Raw genomic sequence first — 16,854 nt, 5'->3', positions numbered from 1 at the left:
ACATATATATATATGTATTTATATATGTATATATATTCATGTATGTATATATATGTATATATACATATACATATGTATATACATGTATATATAGATATCTATATATACATATATATATATATATATACATATATATGTATAGTAGAATGGTGCTGGCGCTGGGAGAGCTGGAAGCAACGCTATGGCTCTTGCTCTGTCCTTGCCCATCACCACGCGCGACTCCTTTCTGCACCTCCAACCCTCGCGCACTAGTAAACAGTCCAACACCCACCGTCCTTCCCTCGCCACCTCCCCCTGCTCTCCTCTTCTCCTCTCCGCCAACACCCCAGCTTCCGGTCGTAGCAGAAGAAGGAAAGTGACGCGAAGCAAACGCTGCCTTCATCTATCGAGTAACCAACGACCTATTCTCTTTCTTCCCCTCTCTATATCTGTAGCTTTCGACTGCGGGTGTTCTGCTGGTTGGTCTCATCTTGCACATCACATGTTTGTCAAAATGCCTAAGCGTTTAGCGATAGCCTCGTTGGGTTATCATTCATGTTTTCTACTTTGGTCATCGATAACATGTTGTTCCGATGAAAAATGTATGACAATCCTTATGCGAAGCTTACATGGAAGATCTGCTGCATGTTGAGCTCTCTTATCGTGTGTAATTGTTATTTTCCTTTTGGATCAAGCTTATGGCTTTGGGGACAATGGGGGTTGGGTTTTATCCATTCATTGGCATGGTATACCACCTTTCACTATGTTTGTTTTTGCTGTTGGATTGATTATTTCGTATGGTACATATGACTGAAAGTTCAAAACTTCAGACTGCGTGGCAAGTAATGTTGGTGTTGCTAATCTGGAGGAGCAAGCTGAAGTTGAAGTTGCAGAAGGGTATACGATGACACAGTTCTGTGACAAAATGATTGAGTTCTTCATGCATGAGAAACCACAAACAAAGGATTGGAGGAAGTTCTTGGTGTTCAGGGATGATTGGAAGAAGTATAAGGAGAACTTCTTCAATAGATGTCAGGTGCGTGCGGACACCGAGGATGATCCAGTTATGAAGCAGAAGTTGGTCGGACTTGCAAGGAAAATGAAGAAAGTACACCACTCTTCTCCTCTCTTATGTATGTTTCATATTTGATTACCTTGAAGCTTGAAGCTAGCAATTCCATCCCCAATACAATAAGCAAAATCCACCTTAACTGCAAATGTTGGTAACTAAGAAATCACCATATGTTTGCTAATATGGAGTGTTCTTTCAATTGCAGATAGATGATGAAATAGAGAAGCACATGGAACTTCTGATGGAGATCCAGGAAAATCCCCTGGACATTGATGCAGTTGTTGCAAGAAGGCGGAAGGAATTCACCAGCGACTTTTTCCGTCACCTCAATATATTACAAGATGCACTTGATAGCCTAAATGACCGGGATGGTAGATAAATCTGCATCATCAGTTATCTGTTCATGCTCTGAACGTTATTTACTTGCATTCCATCTTTTATTACAATTAGTGATTTCTTTTCCCTTTTGTCTCTATTGGACTAGTGTATATTTGCAAAACTGACTTGCACGTGCTTTTTTCAACATATGTGTGTATATATATATGTGTATATATATATGTGTATATATATATGTATATATATGTATATATATATATAAATATATACATGTATATATATATATATATATATATATATATATATATATATATATATATATATATATATATATAAGTACGTATACATATATATACATATATGTATATAGATACACATACACACACACACACACACACACACACACACATATATATATATATATATATATATATATATATATATATATATATATATATATATATCATTGTCTAGATTGTTGTTTCTCATGGTCATAGAATCTTCTCTGTCTTTCTTTTTTTTGTGACAATTGCATCTGTTTTGTTTCAAATTCTACTGCTTGCCTGAAGGAGAAACTTTGTGCATGCTGGTTTCAGGCAAGCTGGTTGCATCTATTTCTTTATAAATAAATGCATGGTTGACATACCATTTGTCTGGTTGATATGCAACTGAGTTTGTTTTGACTGATCTTTCTTTCCATACACTGTTTTGTTAATAGTTTCTTCTTATGTGATGTGCTCCCTATGAACTTGAACTTCCACATTTAATGTCTCTTAAGATGTGCTTCTTGAGCAGGAATAGCAAGGCTTGGAGCTAGATGCTTGTCTGCAGTACGTGCATATGACAATGCAATTGAACAATTGGAGACACTAGATGTGGCTCAGTCAAAGTTTGATGATATTCTAAATTCCCCTTCCTTGGATGAAGCATGTGAAAAGATTAAGAGGCTTGCCAAGTCAAAGGAACTTGACTCATCCTTGATTCTTCTGATATATAGATCTTGGGCAGCAGCAAAAGAATCTACAAGTATGAGGAGTGAGGTGACACTTTGACATTTTAATTGGCTTAGATGTTATTTGGTTTTAACCTTTTGAAATAAAGTGATATTGTGTCTTAGAATATCACTGAAGTTGTATCTTCTGCTCACCAAAGAAGGGCAGAAAATATGCATGCCAGTCTTTTGTAACTTTCTGTTATTAGCATCATATGTCTTGAGTATGAATATTTGGGTCATAGAAATTGTTGAACCCTGCAGGTTAAAGACATAATGTATCACATATATATGACAACAAAGAGAAGCCTCAGAAGCATTGCACCACCTGAGATAAAGCTACTGAAGTATTTGTTGAACATAACAGATCCTGAAGAACGGTTTTCAGCACTTGCTACTGCTTTCTCTCCAGGGGACAACCATGATAACAAGGATTCTAATGCTCTGTACACGTAAGCCATTGTTCTCTTTTTAACGTCCTCATGATTATTTGATCTCCCACATTATTTGTTTTCGAAGTCAAATGGAAAATTGCTTCCCAAATAACATAAGAACTCCGGGTGTAGAACACCATCTGATTGCTCAGATTGGGTGAACCAATTTAATATTTGACTGATTGACAGCCAATTGATGCAAAAGTTAACTAAAAAATTTGCCATGCTCACATATGTTATCCTACCTAAATTTAGTAGATTGTTAATTCTTCAAACATGTTCCAGATAAATGTTAATGATGCACCATTATCTTAGTATTTTCTGTGGCACCTGTCATGCTTTTAGTTCTAGGTACAATGTTCTGAAAAATGCTTATGTCAGTAAACTGAATCATAACTTTAAAATGCTCCCTCCCTCCCTCCTCTCGCTCCTTTGTCCTTGATCTAAGCATGAAGCCAAGCTTTCCTTATTGCCTGAACTACTTTTCCTGTTTTTCTTCTCAGAACTCCTAAGGAGCTGCATAAGTGGATTAAGATAATGCTTGATGCTTACCATCTGAACAAAGAGGAGACTGACCTGATGGAAGCAAGACGAATGGGTGATCCAGTGGTAATCCAAAGACTTTTCATTTTAAAGGAAACAATTGAGGAAGAATACATGAAGCAACTTTCGGAGAAAGAAGACCAAGAAGCAAAAGAGTGAAACTTATGTATCTGTGTCTCCATATCATTTCCAAATCAACACAGGATCTCAACCAAGAAATAGCTCAATAGTTAGTTTTGGCTTTGGTTTGTTGCCAAGTTGGATATTCCAAATCCAGAATATGGCTCTAAATGTTGCACAGCTCTTTTCTACAATGAAAGAATGCAAGAGAAGTGATGATGGGGCGATTGGTCAGATGCTGTCACCCCGATGATAACTGTAGAGTTAAATCCGAGATGTTCGAGCAGAGAGCCTTATCAGTTGACCTTCAGTCAGAAATGAAATAATAGATAGCTCACATATTTTGATTTATATAATCAATCTTATGTTTTGTGTGGTACATTCAGTTTGTAGCATTGATGTGTAAGGTGATAGTACTTACGTTTTGATTTTGATATTAACAGTCGTACAGTTTATAGGACAATGATTGCAGGTGGTTCTTCTTGCGCAGAATTTGTTTTTGTTTTTAGTTTATATTTCATCGTCCAAAGTTCAAATTCCATAAAAATAAGGAAGATCCTCGTTCGGTCTTTCAGTAGGTATAGTCCGTCCCATTGAACATAGATAGACATATAATAGAGAGGTCCTCTTGGTTTTCGACGATTGTCATTTCTCTTAGGTTTTAATCTGATTGAGATTTAATCCCGTTCTGATACTAATTATTAAGATCAAGAACACTAAGAGAGGTGGGGGGTGAATTAGTACAGCAAAAAATATTCGATAATTAAAAGCACGATAAAAATAATTTCGATGCGAAAGTCAATTCGAAAAGTTCTTCAATTCAAGATATAGTGAAGTACAGTTGAAGTAAAACAACGGAGAAGTGTAGAATGTAAATGCAAACCGAAATTTAGAATGGTTCAATCAATCTTGACCTAAATCCACTCTAATTCGCCAATTGTTATATAGTAGTTTGCGATGTTCACGTAGAATGATCAATATGGTGCAAAGCTGATTCCTGCGCGTCAGATCTATCATTTGAGCCGTGCAAAGCTCAAAATGGATCAAACCTAAACCAAACCGGGTTGACCCAGATCGGAACTTAATGAACCGCTTTTACTGTGACGCCATCTAGTTAACGACGGGTACTGTTCCGTTCCGTTAGTCCGACCACGTCATCCCTAACGTCACGGCGCCAACCAAACAATTGGAATCCGCTCCGTTGCCGTCGGTCTTAACGGCGCCCTTAGCAGCTCACCAACACTAAGCTAATTAAAATAAGCAACTCTTTTGCATATTAGTCCTCGCATACTTTTTTATAACACAAAACCTCGCAATCCCGTTATTTTATATCATTTCTGCCGGCTCTCGTTCCTTCCGCCTCCCTTTGCTCCGTAGCGAGGGGAACAATGTCGGTAAGAATCGATATCCTCTCGTTTCTTTCTCGATTTGAAGTTGCTAATCTGGGTTCTTGGTTGCTACTTTGATCGATTGTGGTTCTGTTTGGCTGATCTTGTGGCGATTGATGTGGTCTGGTAGAGCGTGATCGATTGTGGTGTGTGATTGTCGCGATTTCTTGGCTTTCTTGATACCGTTTTGGACGCTTTTGTATCTCGTTCTCTCTTTCTCTCTCTTGTGATCGGTTCGATTGAGCGGAATAAATAATCTTTCCCGTTCGTGTCTACGGGATCAGATTGCTATGCTCTTTACGAAGATTTCCCGATACTTATCATGGATGCTGTTACGAACTCGAATATTATTATTGTTGACCCAAAATAACAGTAAATTTCATGGTCATGCTAATGTGTGCAATCGCTTTTTCTTTCAAATTTATGTATTTTTTTTAGAAATCTATGGGTTTTTCTCTGTTTTTTTGGGGGGATTTTATCTATTTGAGAAACTTCATTTAGACTACTTTTCCTGCTTTGTTCATGGCGAAATTCCACTTCCCGTGAGGTGAAAATTGTCGTGCTTTTTTCTTTCTGTACATGTAGTAGGCTTGTGGTAAAGAAACGTCTACGAGTTCAAACACAAAAGCATGACTTGGGTAGTAGTTTTATTCTGTTTGAGGCTAAAGGGGTTTGAAGATGGGTTTAATGACGATCTCAATATTTTCTGTAGATATTATCTTGCTATCGAGTTTCTATATATTCTTTCTTGGATACAAGGCCCAGCTACTTCTATAAACTTAGAGCTTCCACGATAAAGGGAGAGATGACTCTGAGTCTTCTCTTCTTTAACTTCAATTTTGAACCTTCAGTTTTGGTTTTGCAAAATTTAACAACATATTGGTGGTATTTATCGGTGGCAGACAATGATCGTGTTCCACCTTTCAGCATTTTATGCTGTCCATTACTGAGATACACCATTCACTAAGTCAAATGTTGATATGTTATGCTAACTTTTATTGTTGAAAAGAAAGATTGTGTGTTCATCTTTGGCTCTGGCTTCTGGTCATACAGAGTAGCAGGTTCTTGTATCATACATGCATGCTATATAAATGAAAGATTTTTAGGTACGAACCACGAAATTCTTATGATCTTAGCTCTAAACTAGTTTAGCTTGTTAAGAATAGCAAAGAAAAGCCAGCTCCATTAGAATTTTGTTACATACCAGTTCAGTTATGGAAGATGTGACGTGGTAGTTAGAGGCTTTGAGCCTTGATGTTATACTAGAGGAAGCATGGAGATTAGCTGAAATAAAAGATATAATAATTTTTTGGTCTCGTTTGTTTGGAGGAAGAATGGAAATCGACACAAGATGTAAGCATCAAGGATCAGAAAAATTACATGTATTAAGGATTTTTTCTGATATCCCAAGGCAAAATCCTGTTTTAAGGTGATCATTTGGGGTCCTCTAGTAATCATGATTGTGATCCTAAACAGATTTGTCCCTCTTTGCATTTTTCTCTTGAATCATATCTACTGAAATCAAAAAGTGTATTAAGATGGACAAAAGCCAATGAACTGAAGCTACATTACAGATGAAGCAGCAAACTTGCATCAGATGGCACACGCAGGGCACCCATAATCATCCGCATGGATTAAGCATTATAGGTATCAAGATGAGATGTTAGATGAGTTAATTCAAGTTTATATCAGGCTAGCGATTTATTATATGTTACCGATGATTGGAGAAAAAGACCTAATTGTGCATAATTATGGTCATATCAATTTCTCAATGGGCACCAATCAGGCCTTGTATACTAAGCCTATCGTTTGGTTCGGTGAACACTTGATGCTTGAGTAGATTTAATAACAACACGAGATTGAAAACTTTGCTATATAGTTATCTTTATTAAATATGAAACGAAGTCCTCTTTAGTTTTGGCATACACAGAATTATGTTTCTAGAGTTGTCGATTCCATTTGTTGTGTGTATTTTTTTATGAAAATCCATCCATGTACCGCAGAACCATGTGAGTCAAGTGGCTACCTGATGTAACATAATCATGGTTCATAACCAGATTCATATGCTGCATGTAATCTTCATCGTTACTGATGAATGTGCTTTGACATCTATACCATGTTAGTTAATCCGATGACCATGCTGCTACATCTTCATTCGTATTATGAAGTTGTATGTTTTTTAACTCCTTATCCATTAGGTTTTCTGTCATCATTACTACACATGAATATGTTTTGGATTCCAGCAGGACAAGGGTCGGCCCTTACCCAAGTTCGGTGAGTAGGATGTTAACGATCCTGCTTCCGCAGAGGGATTCACCGTGATCTTCAATAAGGCTAGAGATGAGAAGAAGACAGGTAGCAATGCGCGAGAAACAGATTCTCCCGGAAAGGAGGAGACAGCTTTTAGAAACGAACCTTATGCTACCAAGCCTAGTACGGTAAGCATAAATTTTATGCATATCTATCAAGAATTCTGCAATGAGTTTGGTTGGTTATTAGCTCCGTTCCTTGTGCCATAATAGCAGACAATATTAGGGCTGAAATATATAGAAAGTAAGTTTATCAACTCCGTGGCTGCAGAAGAAATGGTTTTGCTGCATGCAAGCATCAGCTGAAACTTGATGGCCGGGGATTATGATTTATATAAGGTACCAGACAGACTTGTAGCGTTTGGAGTTCCTTTGGATGTTTCTATCAGAATTAGCATCACAGGGAAGACGTTCCACGGGGACTGGGGAAGGTGGAAAACCATGGCTATCGTTTCACCACTCTGTATGAAATTGCCACCGGAGGATATATCAATCATAAACTAAGCTTGCAATTTTTTTTTTATTCTATCTATTGTCCCATAATTTTATCAGTGATGCTGCTGCTTTAGTCTGCCGTGGACGTTTCTGTGGTCTTCGATTCAAGAGAGTTCTTATATTGCTTGACTATAGAGTGCTGATTTGTAGATGCCTTCTTTTGTTCCCCTTATTCTTTAGAACAGTGGCTAACATGTTTAAAATAATATTTAAAAACATTTCTTAAAAATAAAAGTTTCAAAAAATAAATGATAATTATATGTTTTGATTAAGAATATCCCAAATGAAAAGATAAAAGAGAATTAATGGGGTGAGACAAATAAGGAGAACCACGTTATGAAGAAACAATATCATCGCTTTACGCACCATCGAGAGGAGACTTTATTGGGTGTTAAAAGAGTGACACAACCATAATCCAGCAGGTCCATACTCGAACCTTATCCCCATTTTTGGCACATAAAAAGGCTACAAGAAGAACGAACACTAGTCAAGAATTCTCAATTCCGAAGCTCTCTTTGGAGGCAAGAGAAAAGATTATTTCTGGATGATTGACTTTATTTTGATACATCTTTACCGAACAGCCCTGAGATCGCCTTCCCAGGGTCGATCTGCTTGATGAGAGACTCTCCAACCAACACCTACGATGAGAAGTTATGCAAGTCGTCATGCAATTGTACCGATGAGGAGGTAATAGAACATTCAGCAAATAGTTACACTTCCATTGTTCAGTTACGAAGTTCCCATTGTTCAAGTACAAAGTTCCTACTCTAAGTGAAACTGATCATGCAATTGTACTGATGCAGACTACAGTTCAAACTAGATTATAACATCATTTGACCCAAAACTAGTTTAGTTGCTGACTCAGTAAAAAGCAATCAGAACTCAAATGAATTCAACCGACTACAAACAAATGTCAACCTGTCCCAGCCTTCCCGTCCAACTGGTTCTATAGCTGGCTACGGCTTTCCGTCCAACTGGTTCGCCATACCGATGTGTACCGCCCGGTACGGGCGGTACGTACCGGTCCGAGAGGCGACCGGTACGCGGACTGCCCTCTACCGGGCGGTATACCAAAAAAAGCCTGTATCGGGCGGTAACGATCGAAATTTCGACTGTTACCGCTCGGTACCATTCGGTAACGGTCGATTTCGACCGTTACCGCCCGATACCACTCGGTAACGGTCGAAATCGACCGTTACCACACTGTAGCAGTGCTACAGTGCTCCAACGGTCAAATTGACCGTTGGAGCCATTTCTCCTCCTATTTAAACTAATCTTCTCTCCCCTATTTCATTATACTCTCTTAAACTCTCTCTCAAACATTTCTTTTCTCTCATAAACTCTATAAAACATTCTCTTTCTTGTTCGGTCCAGAGACATGACAGCAACACGGACAACAGTGCCTCAACAGATGATGGCGGTGATACCGGGCAGTCGTTGGTCTCGTCTGCACAACTTGAGGGTGGTGAATGGACTGAGGAGCAATATTTTACACATGCCACTCAAGATTCAGATCATGGAACTCGACTAGGTACTGGTCAAGTTTATGCACGGAAGGGAAAGGAGAAGGGGAAGAGGAAGGCAGTGGATGAATATGAACAAATGCGACAGAGCATACATGATATAGACACAGAAAGAGACTCATCGTATTCACAACCATCGTATTATGAAGAATCATATGGGCAACAACAGTATGGTGATAGTTGGTCATCCTTCTCTGAGCAACAGCATGATACAGAACAACACCAATATATACCTCAAGAGCTACCTCGGACAAATATGATTTATGACGATCAATCTACGATCAGTACCACATTGATGCATCAATGGCATATGGTGTATCAATACACTATGTCATGGGATCAATTTCATGATTGAGTCTAACAAACGTATCATATTGATATGTATCGGATCGAGGACCCCGATCCACCACCCGTGGAGGCCCGTCGTTCGTTTTGGTGGTAGAATTAACAATCAGGTATATCTAGATATATGATTATTTAATTCATTTGAATTTTAGAGTTTATATTGTAACAAAATAGTCTAACAATTCAATTGATTTTTCTATAGATATTTCAATCTATAACGAGCTGAAATACGAACCTCGAACAAGACTACCTCAAAGCCCGAAAAAGATATGTGATGCTATTTTTACCTAATTTACATTGATTTTGCTAAACTTATACTATTACTATATTTATTTGTAACTTGAAAACTCTATCCTAATTTTTTTTTTAATTTTCAGGTATTTTCGGAGGAATAAATCGGTGAAATCAGGTGTACCGCTCGGTACACCTCGGTATACCGCTCGGTATGCCGTACCGTACCGTACCGAGCCAATGTCGAAACGCCGGTACGGTACGGTACGGTTCGACGAACCTTGCTTCTACTATTATGGGATTGATCATAGCAAATCCAAAACATTTTCCTGTAAAATTTAGAAACCCCAGAATAAGAAAAACATTGAGCCCACTCAGCTGATCAGCCCACCATGGGTTCCAAATTGCAGGCTGATTCTGAAATTGAATATTATGTACATTGGGTTATAGAGATTTTTTTTTTATGACAACTGTTGTTTTAGCTACTTGATCCACGATCAAACAGTTCTATGACTTGCAGAAGATCAAAATCATCCTCAAGTCTAATAGCAAAACACAACAATTACATGACTTATAGAGTATCCATAGAATACCATATTTCACAGCAATCAAAAGAAAAATAAGCTAACCCAAATTTGGCATATTTAGATGAAATAGTGTTAAGAGAACTTACTGCTCTAACCCCAGCACCTTGTACATATGAAATATCTTGAGGAGTAAATAAGCCTGACTCTCCAACAACCTGCGATTGAAAGTGGCATTATCCAACTGAATGCAGTATAAAGCAAATGAAAAAAATATAATCTTGAAATTCCTACTAAAATACCCAAAAGAATTAAAAATACAATCATGAACTTCCTGCTTCTCAAATAAGCTAAAATATTCAAAATCATCAGTTAATTTACTACCATAGTCATAATATCTTTGGAGACAGTCTAGCAATAAAAACAAACTAGTGACATCTAAGCAATAATTTAGAATTTGGGGTCTGAGCAGAACATCAAATTTACCTCTACAATCAAACAATAATAATGACTAGTACAAAAAGCTAACATCATGACTAAATATTTTGATGCTAATGTAAGGAAATGATTCTATTACTGCTACCAATATTACAAAGAGAAGAAAAGGCTAGTGACAGAAATTTATGAGGCTACATTGATGAAACGTTGGTTGAGATGGATCCTGCAAGTCAACAAATATGATAAGTCAGAAGAACTCCCAGTCTACATAACTTCTTGTTCTTCAGACTGGCATATTATGTCACAACTCAACTTGAATAAATTGTGCTGGAACAGTCCACAGGTTTATACAAAAACTGACATAGCAGAGTAAATAATCAAGAATTTCTAAAAATCAATTTCATTCAACAACATAAGATGCATGAAACTTCTTGTTATTCAGGCTACCATAGAACAATATATTCAACTTAAATGATTTTTCTTGAAATTATCTCACAGATATAAGCAAAAGATTGACAAGATGTAGTCAATATAGTCAAATATAATAAGTGACACATTCTAGGATTTGAGCTTAATGTTTCATCAATGATAGGCTTACTATTATGCCTCTTCGCTGGATAATTTCGCCACGCTCTCCCTCCAGAAGTTTTTTTGTGTTTGAAATGTCAACCTCAAATGTCTCTGCAAAAAGGACAAGTTGCAATTACAAGAAATCCCTTATGTCCTAAAGTAACAAATTTTTAAATTGAAGATCAATATCTTCTCTGGAACATTGATAGCAGCCCGATATTTGTGATGACAATGCAGAAATACTCATGTTCGTCTATTCATTGTTATAATTTAACCAACCATCAGCAGAAAAAAAGAGAGGTTAATTTACAAGGCAGGGTTGCAACAATTCCTTAATGAAGCTATGTACTGTCAACTTCATTCACCAGGACCAATTGTACCCTCATTTCACCTTCAATAAAATGCTGTTTTCATTCAGAGCAAATCTTTCAGTTTATGTTTCCATTATGAAGGAAAGGCGACCTAATTTAATTCTTGTTCATCCTTTGAGATCCTTAAGCCTTGCGGCATGCACCAATGTCAAACCACTCTAATCAAAATTTTGTATCCCTTGACAACTACCTCACAATGAAGTCACCACACACCTAGGTGAGGCGAGGCGAGGCGAGGCCTGAGCACCCACCTATTGGGCTGGGCAGGCGTCTTCACTCAGGCACTAGGCGAGCCAGATGGACACCTGGTTCAACTCAGGCCAGTTCGAGCCTGAGCTGAACCAAACAATTGTATCTGGTTCAATTGAACCAATTATATGCTAAGTCAACGACCACAGAGTTTGATTGAAACCTGTCCATGCACAAGCACTAATGCAGAAACCCTTTTTCACTTCGTTTCTGCGTGGTGGTGGAGTTCCTCCCATTGGCGAATGACGACAGTAGCGGCAGCAACAGCGTCTTCCTCCAGCAGCAGCAGCAGTGGCAACGATAGCGGTGACGTCTTCCTCCGGCAGCAGCGGCAGCTTCTTCCCCTCCCTCCCAGTATATTTCTCCTCCTCCCTCCTACCTCTGCCCTGTTCACCCAGACCTCCTAGGTTCACCACAGCCTCTTCCCTCTTCGCTCTTCCTCGTTCATTGCTGCCTTCTACCCCTTTCACCACTATCTTCTTCTGCAGTCACCACAGCCCTCCGACAGCCTCTTCCCTCTTCCCCCTTCCCCCTTCCCTGTTCATTACTGCCTTGTTCCCATTTCACCACTGCCTTCTTCCCCATTCACTGCAGCCCTCCTACAGCCTCTTCCCCTCCTTCTTCCCTGTTCACCGCTGCCACTTCATTGCTATTTGTCAATTTAAACTTAGAATAGCTGCCTGCTTTGCTGTTAGTCTTTGTTGCTTGTCTATATTTGTGAGAACAGCAGCTGCCTTCTGTAGTGAGCAGCAGCTGCTGCATGCTGTAGTGAATCAATAGTAAAATGTCGATTATTATTGCTATTGCTATAGTGATTAGTGCTACTTTTTAGTGTTTTGGATTGTCGTTGCAGCTTAGATGGTGACACGATTGAAGATGATGAACTGGATTTTAATGATATTTGATGTTAATCTTGTTTTATTTTATCATTGTTATTGGATATGGACAATGTCGTATGGTACTTTAAATGAATGCAAGTTTGATGTGTTATTTTTGTTTTAGTTTATTTTTATTAATAATGATATAAATTTTTTAAAATTATAATATTTGGGAGCGCATCGGGTATTTTGGGACCTAGCTCCTTTTAGCACCTAGTACTTTTGACGACACTGCTATCTCATATAGGTGAACGATAATTGCTCCTCCTACATGAGTACAAGGATGTCAGATCTATGTCCCAAGACATCCTCCAAAGGAACTTGTGTCTTTGTACAGATGTTCCAAATTAACAGAAGATGGTAATCTGAGGGGAAAAAAAAGAAAAAGTTTGTTTGCTACAAGTTCCTCTGGTGTCTTAACATGCTCATGAATAGTCAATAATGAAATATAGTTGTACTGACATCTTGGTGCTTGGTAGAGATGCACCTTCATGTTAATAAACATGAATATGCAAGCATAATATTTCTGAAATTCAAGGAGTCATACCAAGGTTACGGTTATTAATGCCAATGAGTTGAATTCCATCAATCTTCAGTACACGATCCATTTCTCTTTCATCATGCACCTACAATTTCAAGAAGAGATTATCATATGGATCTCATTAATTCTAATGTTTAGTCAGTAAGAACAGTTTGTCTAATAGACCCAGACCAGTATACAAAAAGAAAAGCCAATTAAAAGAACTTTTCATAACAATCTAAATGGACTAACCCAAGTGTTATAAGAACTCAACAGCAAGCTGCAACATAATTCAACTTAAGTCATTTTTGTTTTTAAATTTTTCTAAAGAAGATAATTGGCAACATCTTCTGCAATAGAACTCCAATGGAACTAGCACAAACTCCTAAAGGGAAACAAGATTCTGAACTGAGAAACAGAATCTTTTATGAGAGATTGATGTTTAAATCTTTCGCTAACAAAAAGAAGATGAGTATGATAATAACGGATTAATTGCTAAAAGAAGTCTAACATGTTCCAATCTAGCATATCCATTAGCATGCTAATTTGTAACATTAAATTCAACAATAGGATCATATACTTGTTCTTTTATGGAGTATATCAACTTTTTTTGCTTTAGAAGAGATTGAATTTTCATGGACAAGTAAACTAGAAGCATATCCTGAAGAAGCATGTTGCACACCTCAATAAGAGCTGCTAAACCAAGCTCCCTGCAGATCATGGTCATGTACTTGATATCAAGATCTGGTAGCACTCCAGCAATTAGAAGAACTGCATCTGCACCTTTTGAACGAGCATTGTAAATTTGCCAGGAATCAATGATGAATTCTTTGCACAGAAGAGGGCACTGCAATTACTCATTCGATTAAAGGCACACAAATAGGTCAACAAATTGTGGATCTAAAGAGCAAGTTAACAATAAATCACAAGAAACATATCTTAAAATTATATGCATTATACAAACCTCAACTCCAGCTTTTCGAACAGCTTCAAGATTTTGAAAGCTCCCCTGAATTTGTAATAAGAAAAGCCAATCAGGTGAACTGCTAAATTCCTGCTTCAGACAAAATATATAAAAGTTTGATGACAATCTCAATTGTTCACATTAGGAAGTTCACCTGAAAGTACTTTTCATCTGTCAAAATGCTCAGGCATGCTGCTCCATGTTTCTCATAAGTCTTAGCTATTTGAACCTGTCATTAACTTAAACAGCATCAAACATAGATTCACCCCACAGAGGAAAAGATGTAAATACAATTGGCTGTTATGTACTTGAAGTGTCCCATATCATATGCCTAATTTTACTCAAAATATCATATTTTCGTTAAACGCTTTTTTACAGTGTAACTTTTTAAGTTGGAAACAAACAAAAAGTAAAACCATACAATCCTGTTGAATATAACAGCTGAAAAAGACAAACCATAGCCAAGGTGGTTGACTTGGAATGCAGCAGATAGAAAAATCTTTATTATTAAGTATCAACCAGATTTTGTTTCTTTTGTGTGTGTGTGTGTGTTGTTATGGCATAGCTAAGCTCAAAAAGCAGAGTATCCACTATTACTTAGACCTCCATAATATAAAAGTTCACAAAATCTTATAGAGTAATGGCAAAACCAATATCCTAGGGATAATCCTTTAAGTCATGATGTGATAGAAAACATGTATATGTTAGGCATCTCATTTGATAAGTGCTCTCAGAGAAATGACAAATTATGCATGTTAATGCAGAGATACAGGTAACCACTTCAAATATCTAGATGAAAACCAGTAAACATATATTCTTTTCCGGCCAACATCTCATATCAACCATATATTTGTAATCATGGGAGATAAGGCCGGTAGAAGAGTAGCAGAACTCACAGGATCAAAATCTTCACGCAGGACACCTTTACTCGGTGAAGCCTTTTTAACCTCCGCGATAAGAGCAGGAACACCAGTTCGTCGATAGGATTCTCTTAGAGCTCCAACAAAATCTCTAACAGGAGGAGCACCTTCAACAGCTTTCTTCAATGTTTCCAAGGGTTTTGTTTGTTTAAACTACAAAAAGAAAAGAGAGACTGAGAATTTTATTATCATTCATATGGCCACTAAACTAGACAAAGCTTGGTAATACCTGTGCAACTTCGACTTCCTTGTCCCATATTATCTGTTCCAAAATATTGCGAGGAGTATCTTTCTCATCTTTCGAACCCTCAGAAGGATGTCCAGTTCGGTGGCTTCTTCTAATCCTAATTCCCTGCTTTGCTGCTATATCATTCAGTGACATTCCACTTTCCCACTCTTGAACTTCAACAGAGTTTACAAAGTCGTCACCCTTATAAGTTAATGTGGCACGTACATCAGTAGACTTCTGCGAAAAGCAATTTAAGATGCATATGTTTTTTATTATACATCTGTACCTCATTGTATTTTGTCTTATACGACCTATTCAAGAATTCAAATGGGTCATTTTAACAATATACATGTAAAGAGCTTATGTGCGAGAACAAAGAGATGCAATGAATCCGAAAACATAGGATATCCAAACATGACAAATGTAATAAGATTTCCTACACATATTTATGGATTTGGCTCATTTAGTAGTTTAGGAACTTTCATAAACAATACTGTTTATTAATCAGAAAACTTCTTCCAAGAAAGTTTGTTTAACTTTCTTGGATGACTGCTTCTCTCTTCCAAGAAAGTTGAACGAAAAGATAAATGGAAATAACAACAGAGACAATCCAACTGACGTGTCATAATTTTACAACGAAAGCACCAATAGACACTACTATACATGGAAATCATTGACAAAACCACCATAGGATGAGACAGCTAGGCGCAGTGCTTGGATAAGTGGGACACGGTGCAGAAATCATGCTAATATACGCATGGATACTTGATAGGCAACATATGCCAATAAAATTTGCAAAAAATGTTTACTTTATATAGTTCCAGGATTCATTCCTTGTCGAAAGCAGCGATGTTCGCAATTAATCCAGAAAGGACCCCGGCAGGGCAACTTGTGAATGGTTTCCATTCGGGCATTCCGACAAACGAAATAAAGCCTCTTTTAACAGCCATAAAGCTTAAAAATCAGACTCAGATTCGACCTTCATCCAAACTAAGCAGCCATTCACCACAAGCGACGAACAGGAACAGCTTTTCCGAACAATAATACCAAATAAAATGAGCAGCTTGGAATAAGAACACCTCCCCATCCTCCAGGAACCAACATACCTCTTCCGATCTCGTGCAACGGAGACGAGCCGATCGCCGCACGCCAGGCAGGAGAACCCGCGGGACCAATTCCTTCGACGAGAGATTTCGCGCAGGATTCACTGAGGTTGCGACCGGAAACAAAACCCTAACCCCATGAGAACAGCCGGCAAGGATCCCTTCCATTCCTTCTGCCGAAACGACACCGCGCGAGGCCCACCGCGGCCGGAGGGGAGACAAAGAGGGGCACGGTGAATGAGGCCAACGCGAGTGAGGATATCTCGACGGATTTGGCCATTAAATAATAGAACAAAGTTGGCGGACGTGGGCCCCGATCCCC

The 16,854-nt window shown here is 38.1% G+C and overlaps 2 protein-coding genes and 1 long non-coding RNA gene across 5 annotated transcripts; 2 read left to right on the top strand and 1 right to left on the bottom strand.

The window, feature by feature from the left end:
- Window positions 1–147: 147 nt before the first annotated feature.
- LOC135621397 (uncharacterized protein At4g37920-like) lies at window positions 148–3,938 on the top strand. 2 transcript variants are annotated; one of them, XM_065123438.1, is made up of 7 exons: window positions 148–389; window positions 675–725; window positions 810–1,087; window positions 1,257–1,422; window positions 2,183–2,427; window positions 2,643–2,830; window positions 3,316–3,938. In XM_065123438.1, exons 1-7 carry the CDS (start codon window positions 182–184, stop codon window positions 3,512–3,514), a joined length of 1,335 nt encoding a protein of 444 aa, XP_064979510.1. In that variant the 5' UTR covers window positions 148–181; the 3' UTR covers window positions 3,515–3,938. The 2 variants fall into 2 exon arrangements, with proteins under 2 accessions (XP_064979510.1, XP_064979511.1); XM_065123439.1 differs by lacking the exon at window positions 675–725.
- An 857-nt stretch (window positions 3,939–4,795) lies between these two features.
- On the top strand, window positions 4,796–7,723 carry LOC135621386 (uncharacterized). The gene is made up of 3 exons (XR_010490554.1): window positions 4,796–4,869; window positions 7,107–7,301; window positions 7,444–7,723. It is a non-coding gene; the product is annotated as an uncharacterized LOC135621386 (long non-coding RNA).
- A 297-nt stretch (window positions 7,724–8,020) lies between these two features.
- Window positions 8,021–16,780, bottom strand: LOC103977963 (indole-3-glycerol phosphate synthase, chloroplastic). 2 transcript variants are annotated; one of them, XM_009393646.2, is made up of 10 exons: window positions 16,536–16,780; window positions 15,430–15,666; window positions 15,177–15,353; window positions 14,435–14,509; window positions 14,281–14,325; window positions 13,999–14,163; window positions 13,344–13,422; window positions 11,327–11,409; window positions 10,440–10,508; window positions 8,021–8,305 (listed from the first exon to the last, which is right to left on the bottom strand). In XM_009393646.2, the coding sequence occupies exons 1-10, from the start codon at window positions 16,698–16,700 to the stop codon at window positions 8,222–8,224; spliced, it is 1,179 nt and encodes a 392-aa protein (XP_009391921.2). In that variant the 5' UTR covers window positions 16,701–16,780; the 3' UTR covers window positions 8,021–8,221. The 2 variants fall into 2 exon arrangements, with proteins under 2 accessions (XP_009391921.2, XP_009391922.2); XM_009393647.3 differs by having other exon boundaries at window positions 15,430–15,630; window positions 16,536–16,779.
- Between the last annotated feature and the right edge of the window lie 74 nt (window positions 16,781–16,854).

The sequence above is a fragment of the Musa acuminata genome, chromosome BXJ1-3 (genome assembly GCF_036884655.1).
Source record: "Musa acuminata AAA Group cultivar baxijiao chromosome BXJ1-3, Cavendish_Baxijiao_AAA, whole genome shotgun sequence".
Lineage (NCBI taxonomy): Eukaryota > Viridiplantae > Streptophyta > Magnoliopsida > Zingiberales > Musaceae > Musa > Musa acuminata.
This window is presented reverse-complemented; position numbering and strand designations above follow the sequence as displayed.

What these genes read in the sequence shown, in the direction of transcription:
- LOC135621397 (XM_065123438.1), top strand. Translation starts at nt 182, where the DNA reads ATGGCTCTTGCTCTGTCCTTGCCCATCACCACGCGCGACTCCTTTCTG. An exon ending in TTTATCCATTCATTGGCATG is followed by an intron (nt 726 to 809) that starts GTATACCACCTT and finishes TCAAAACTTCAG; the next exon opens with ACTGCGTGGCAAGTAATGTT. An exon ending in GATTCTAATGCTCTGTACAC is followed by an intron (nt 2,831 to 3,315) that starts GTAAGCCATTGT and finishes TTTTCTTCTCAG; the next exon opens with AACTCCTAAGGAGCTGCATA.
- LOC103977963 (XM_009393646.2), bottom strand. Translation starts at nt 16,700, where the DNA reads ATGGAAGGGATCCTTGCCGGCTGTTCTCATGGGGTTAGGGTTTTGTTT. An exon ending in TTCGAAAAGCTGGAGTTGAG is followed by an intron (nt 14,164 to 14,280) that starts GTTTGTATAATG and finishes GAGTAATTGCAG; the next exon opens with TGCCCTCTTCTGTGCAAAGA. An exon ending in TCCAGCGAAGAGGCATAATA is followed by an intron (nt 10,509 to 11,326) that starts GTAAGCCTATCA and finishes TTTCAATCGCAG; the next exon opens with GTTGTTGGAGAGTCAGGCTT.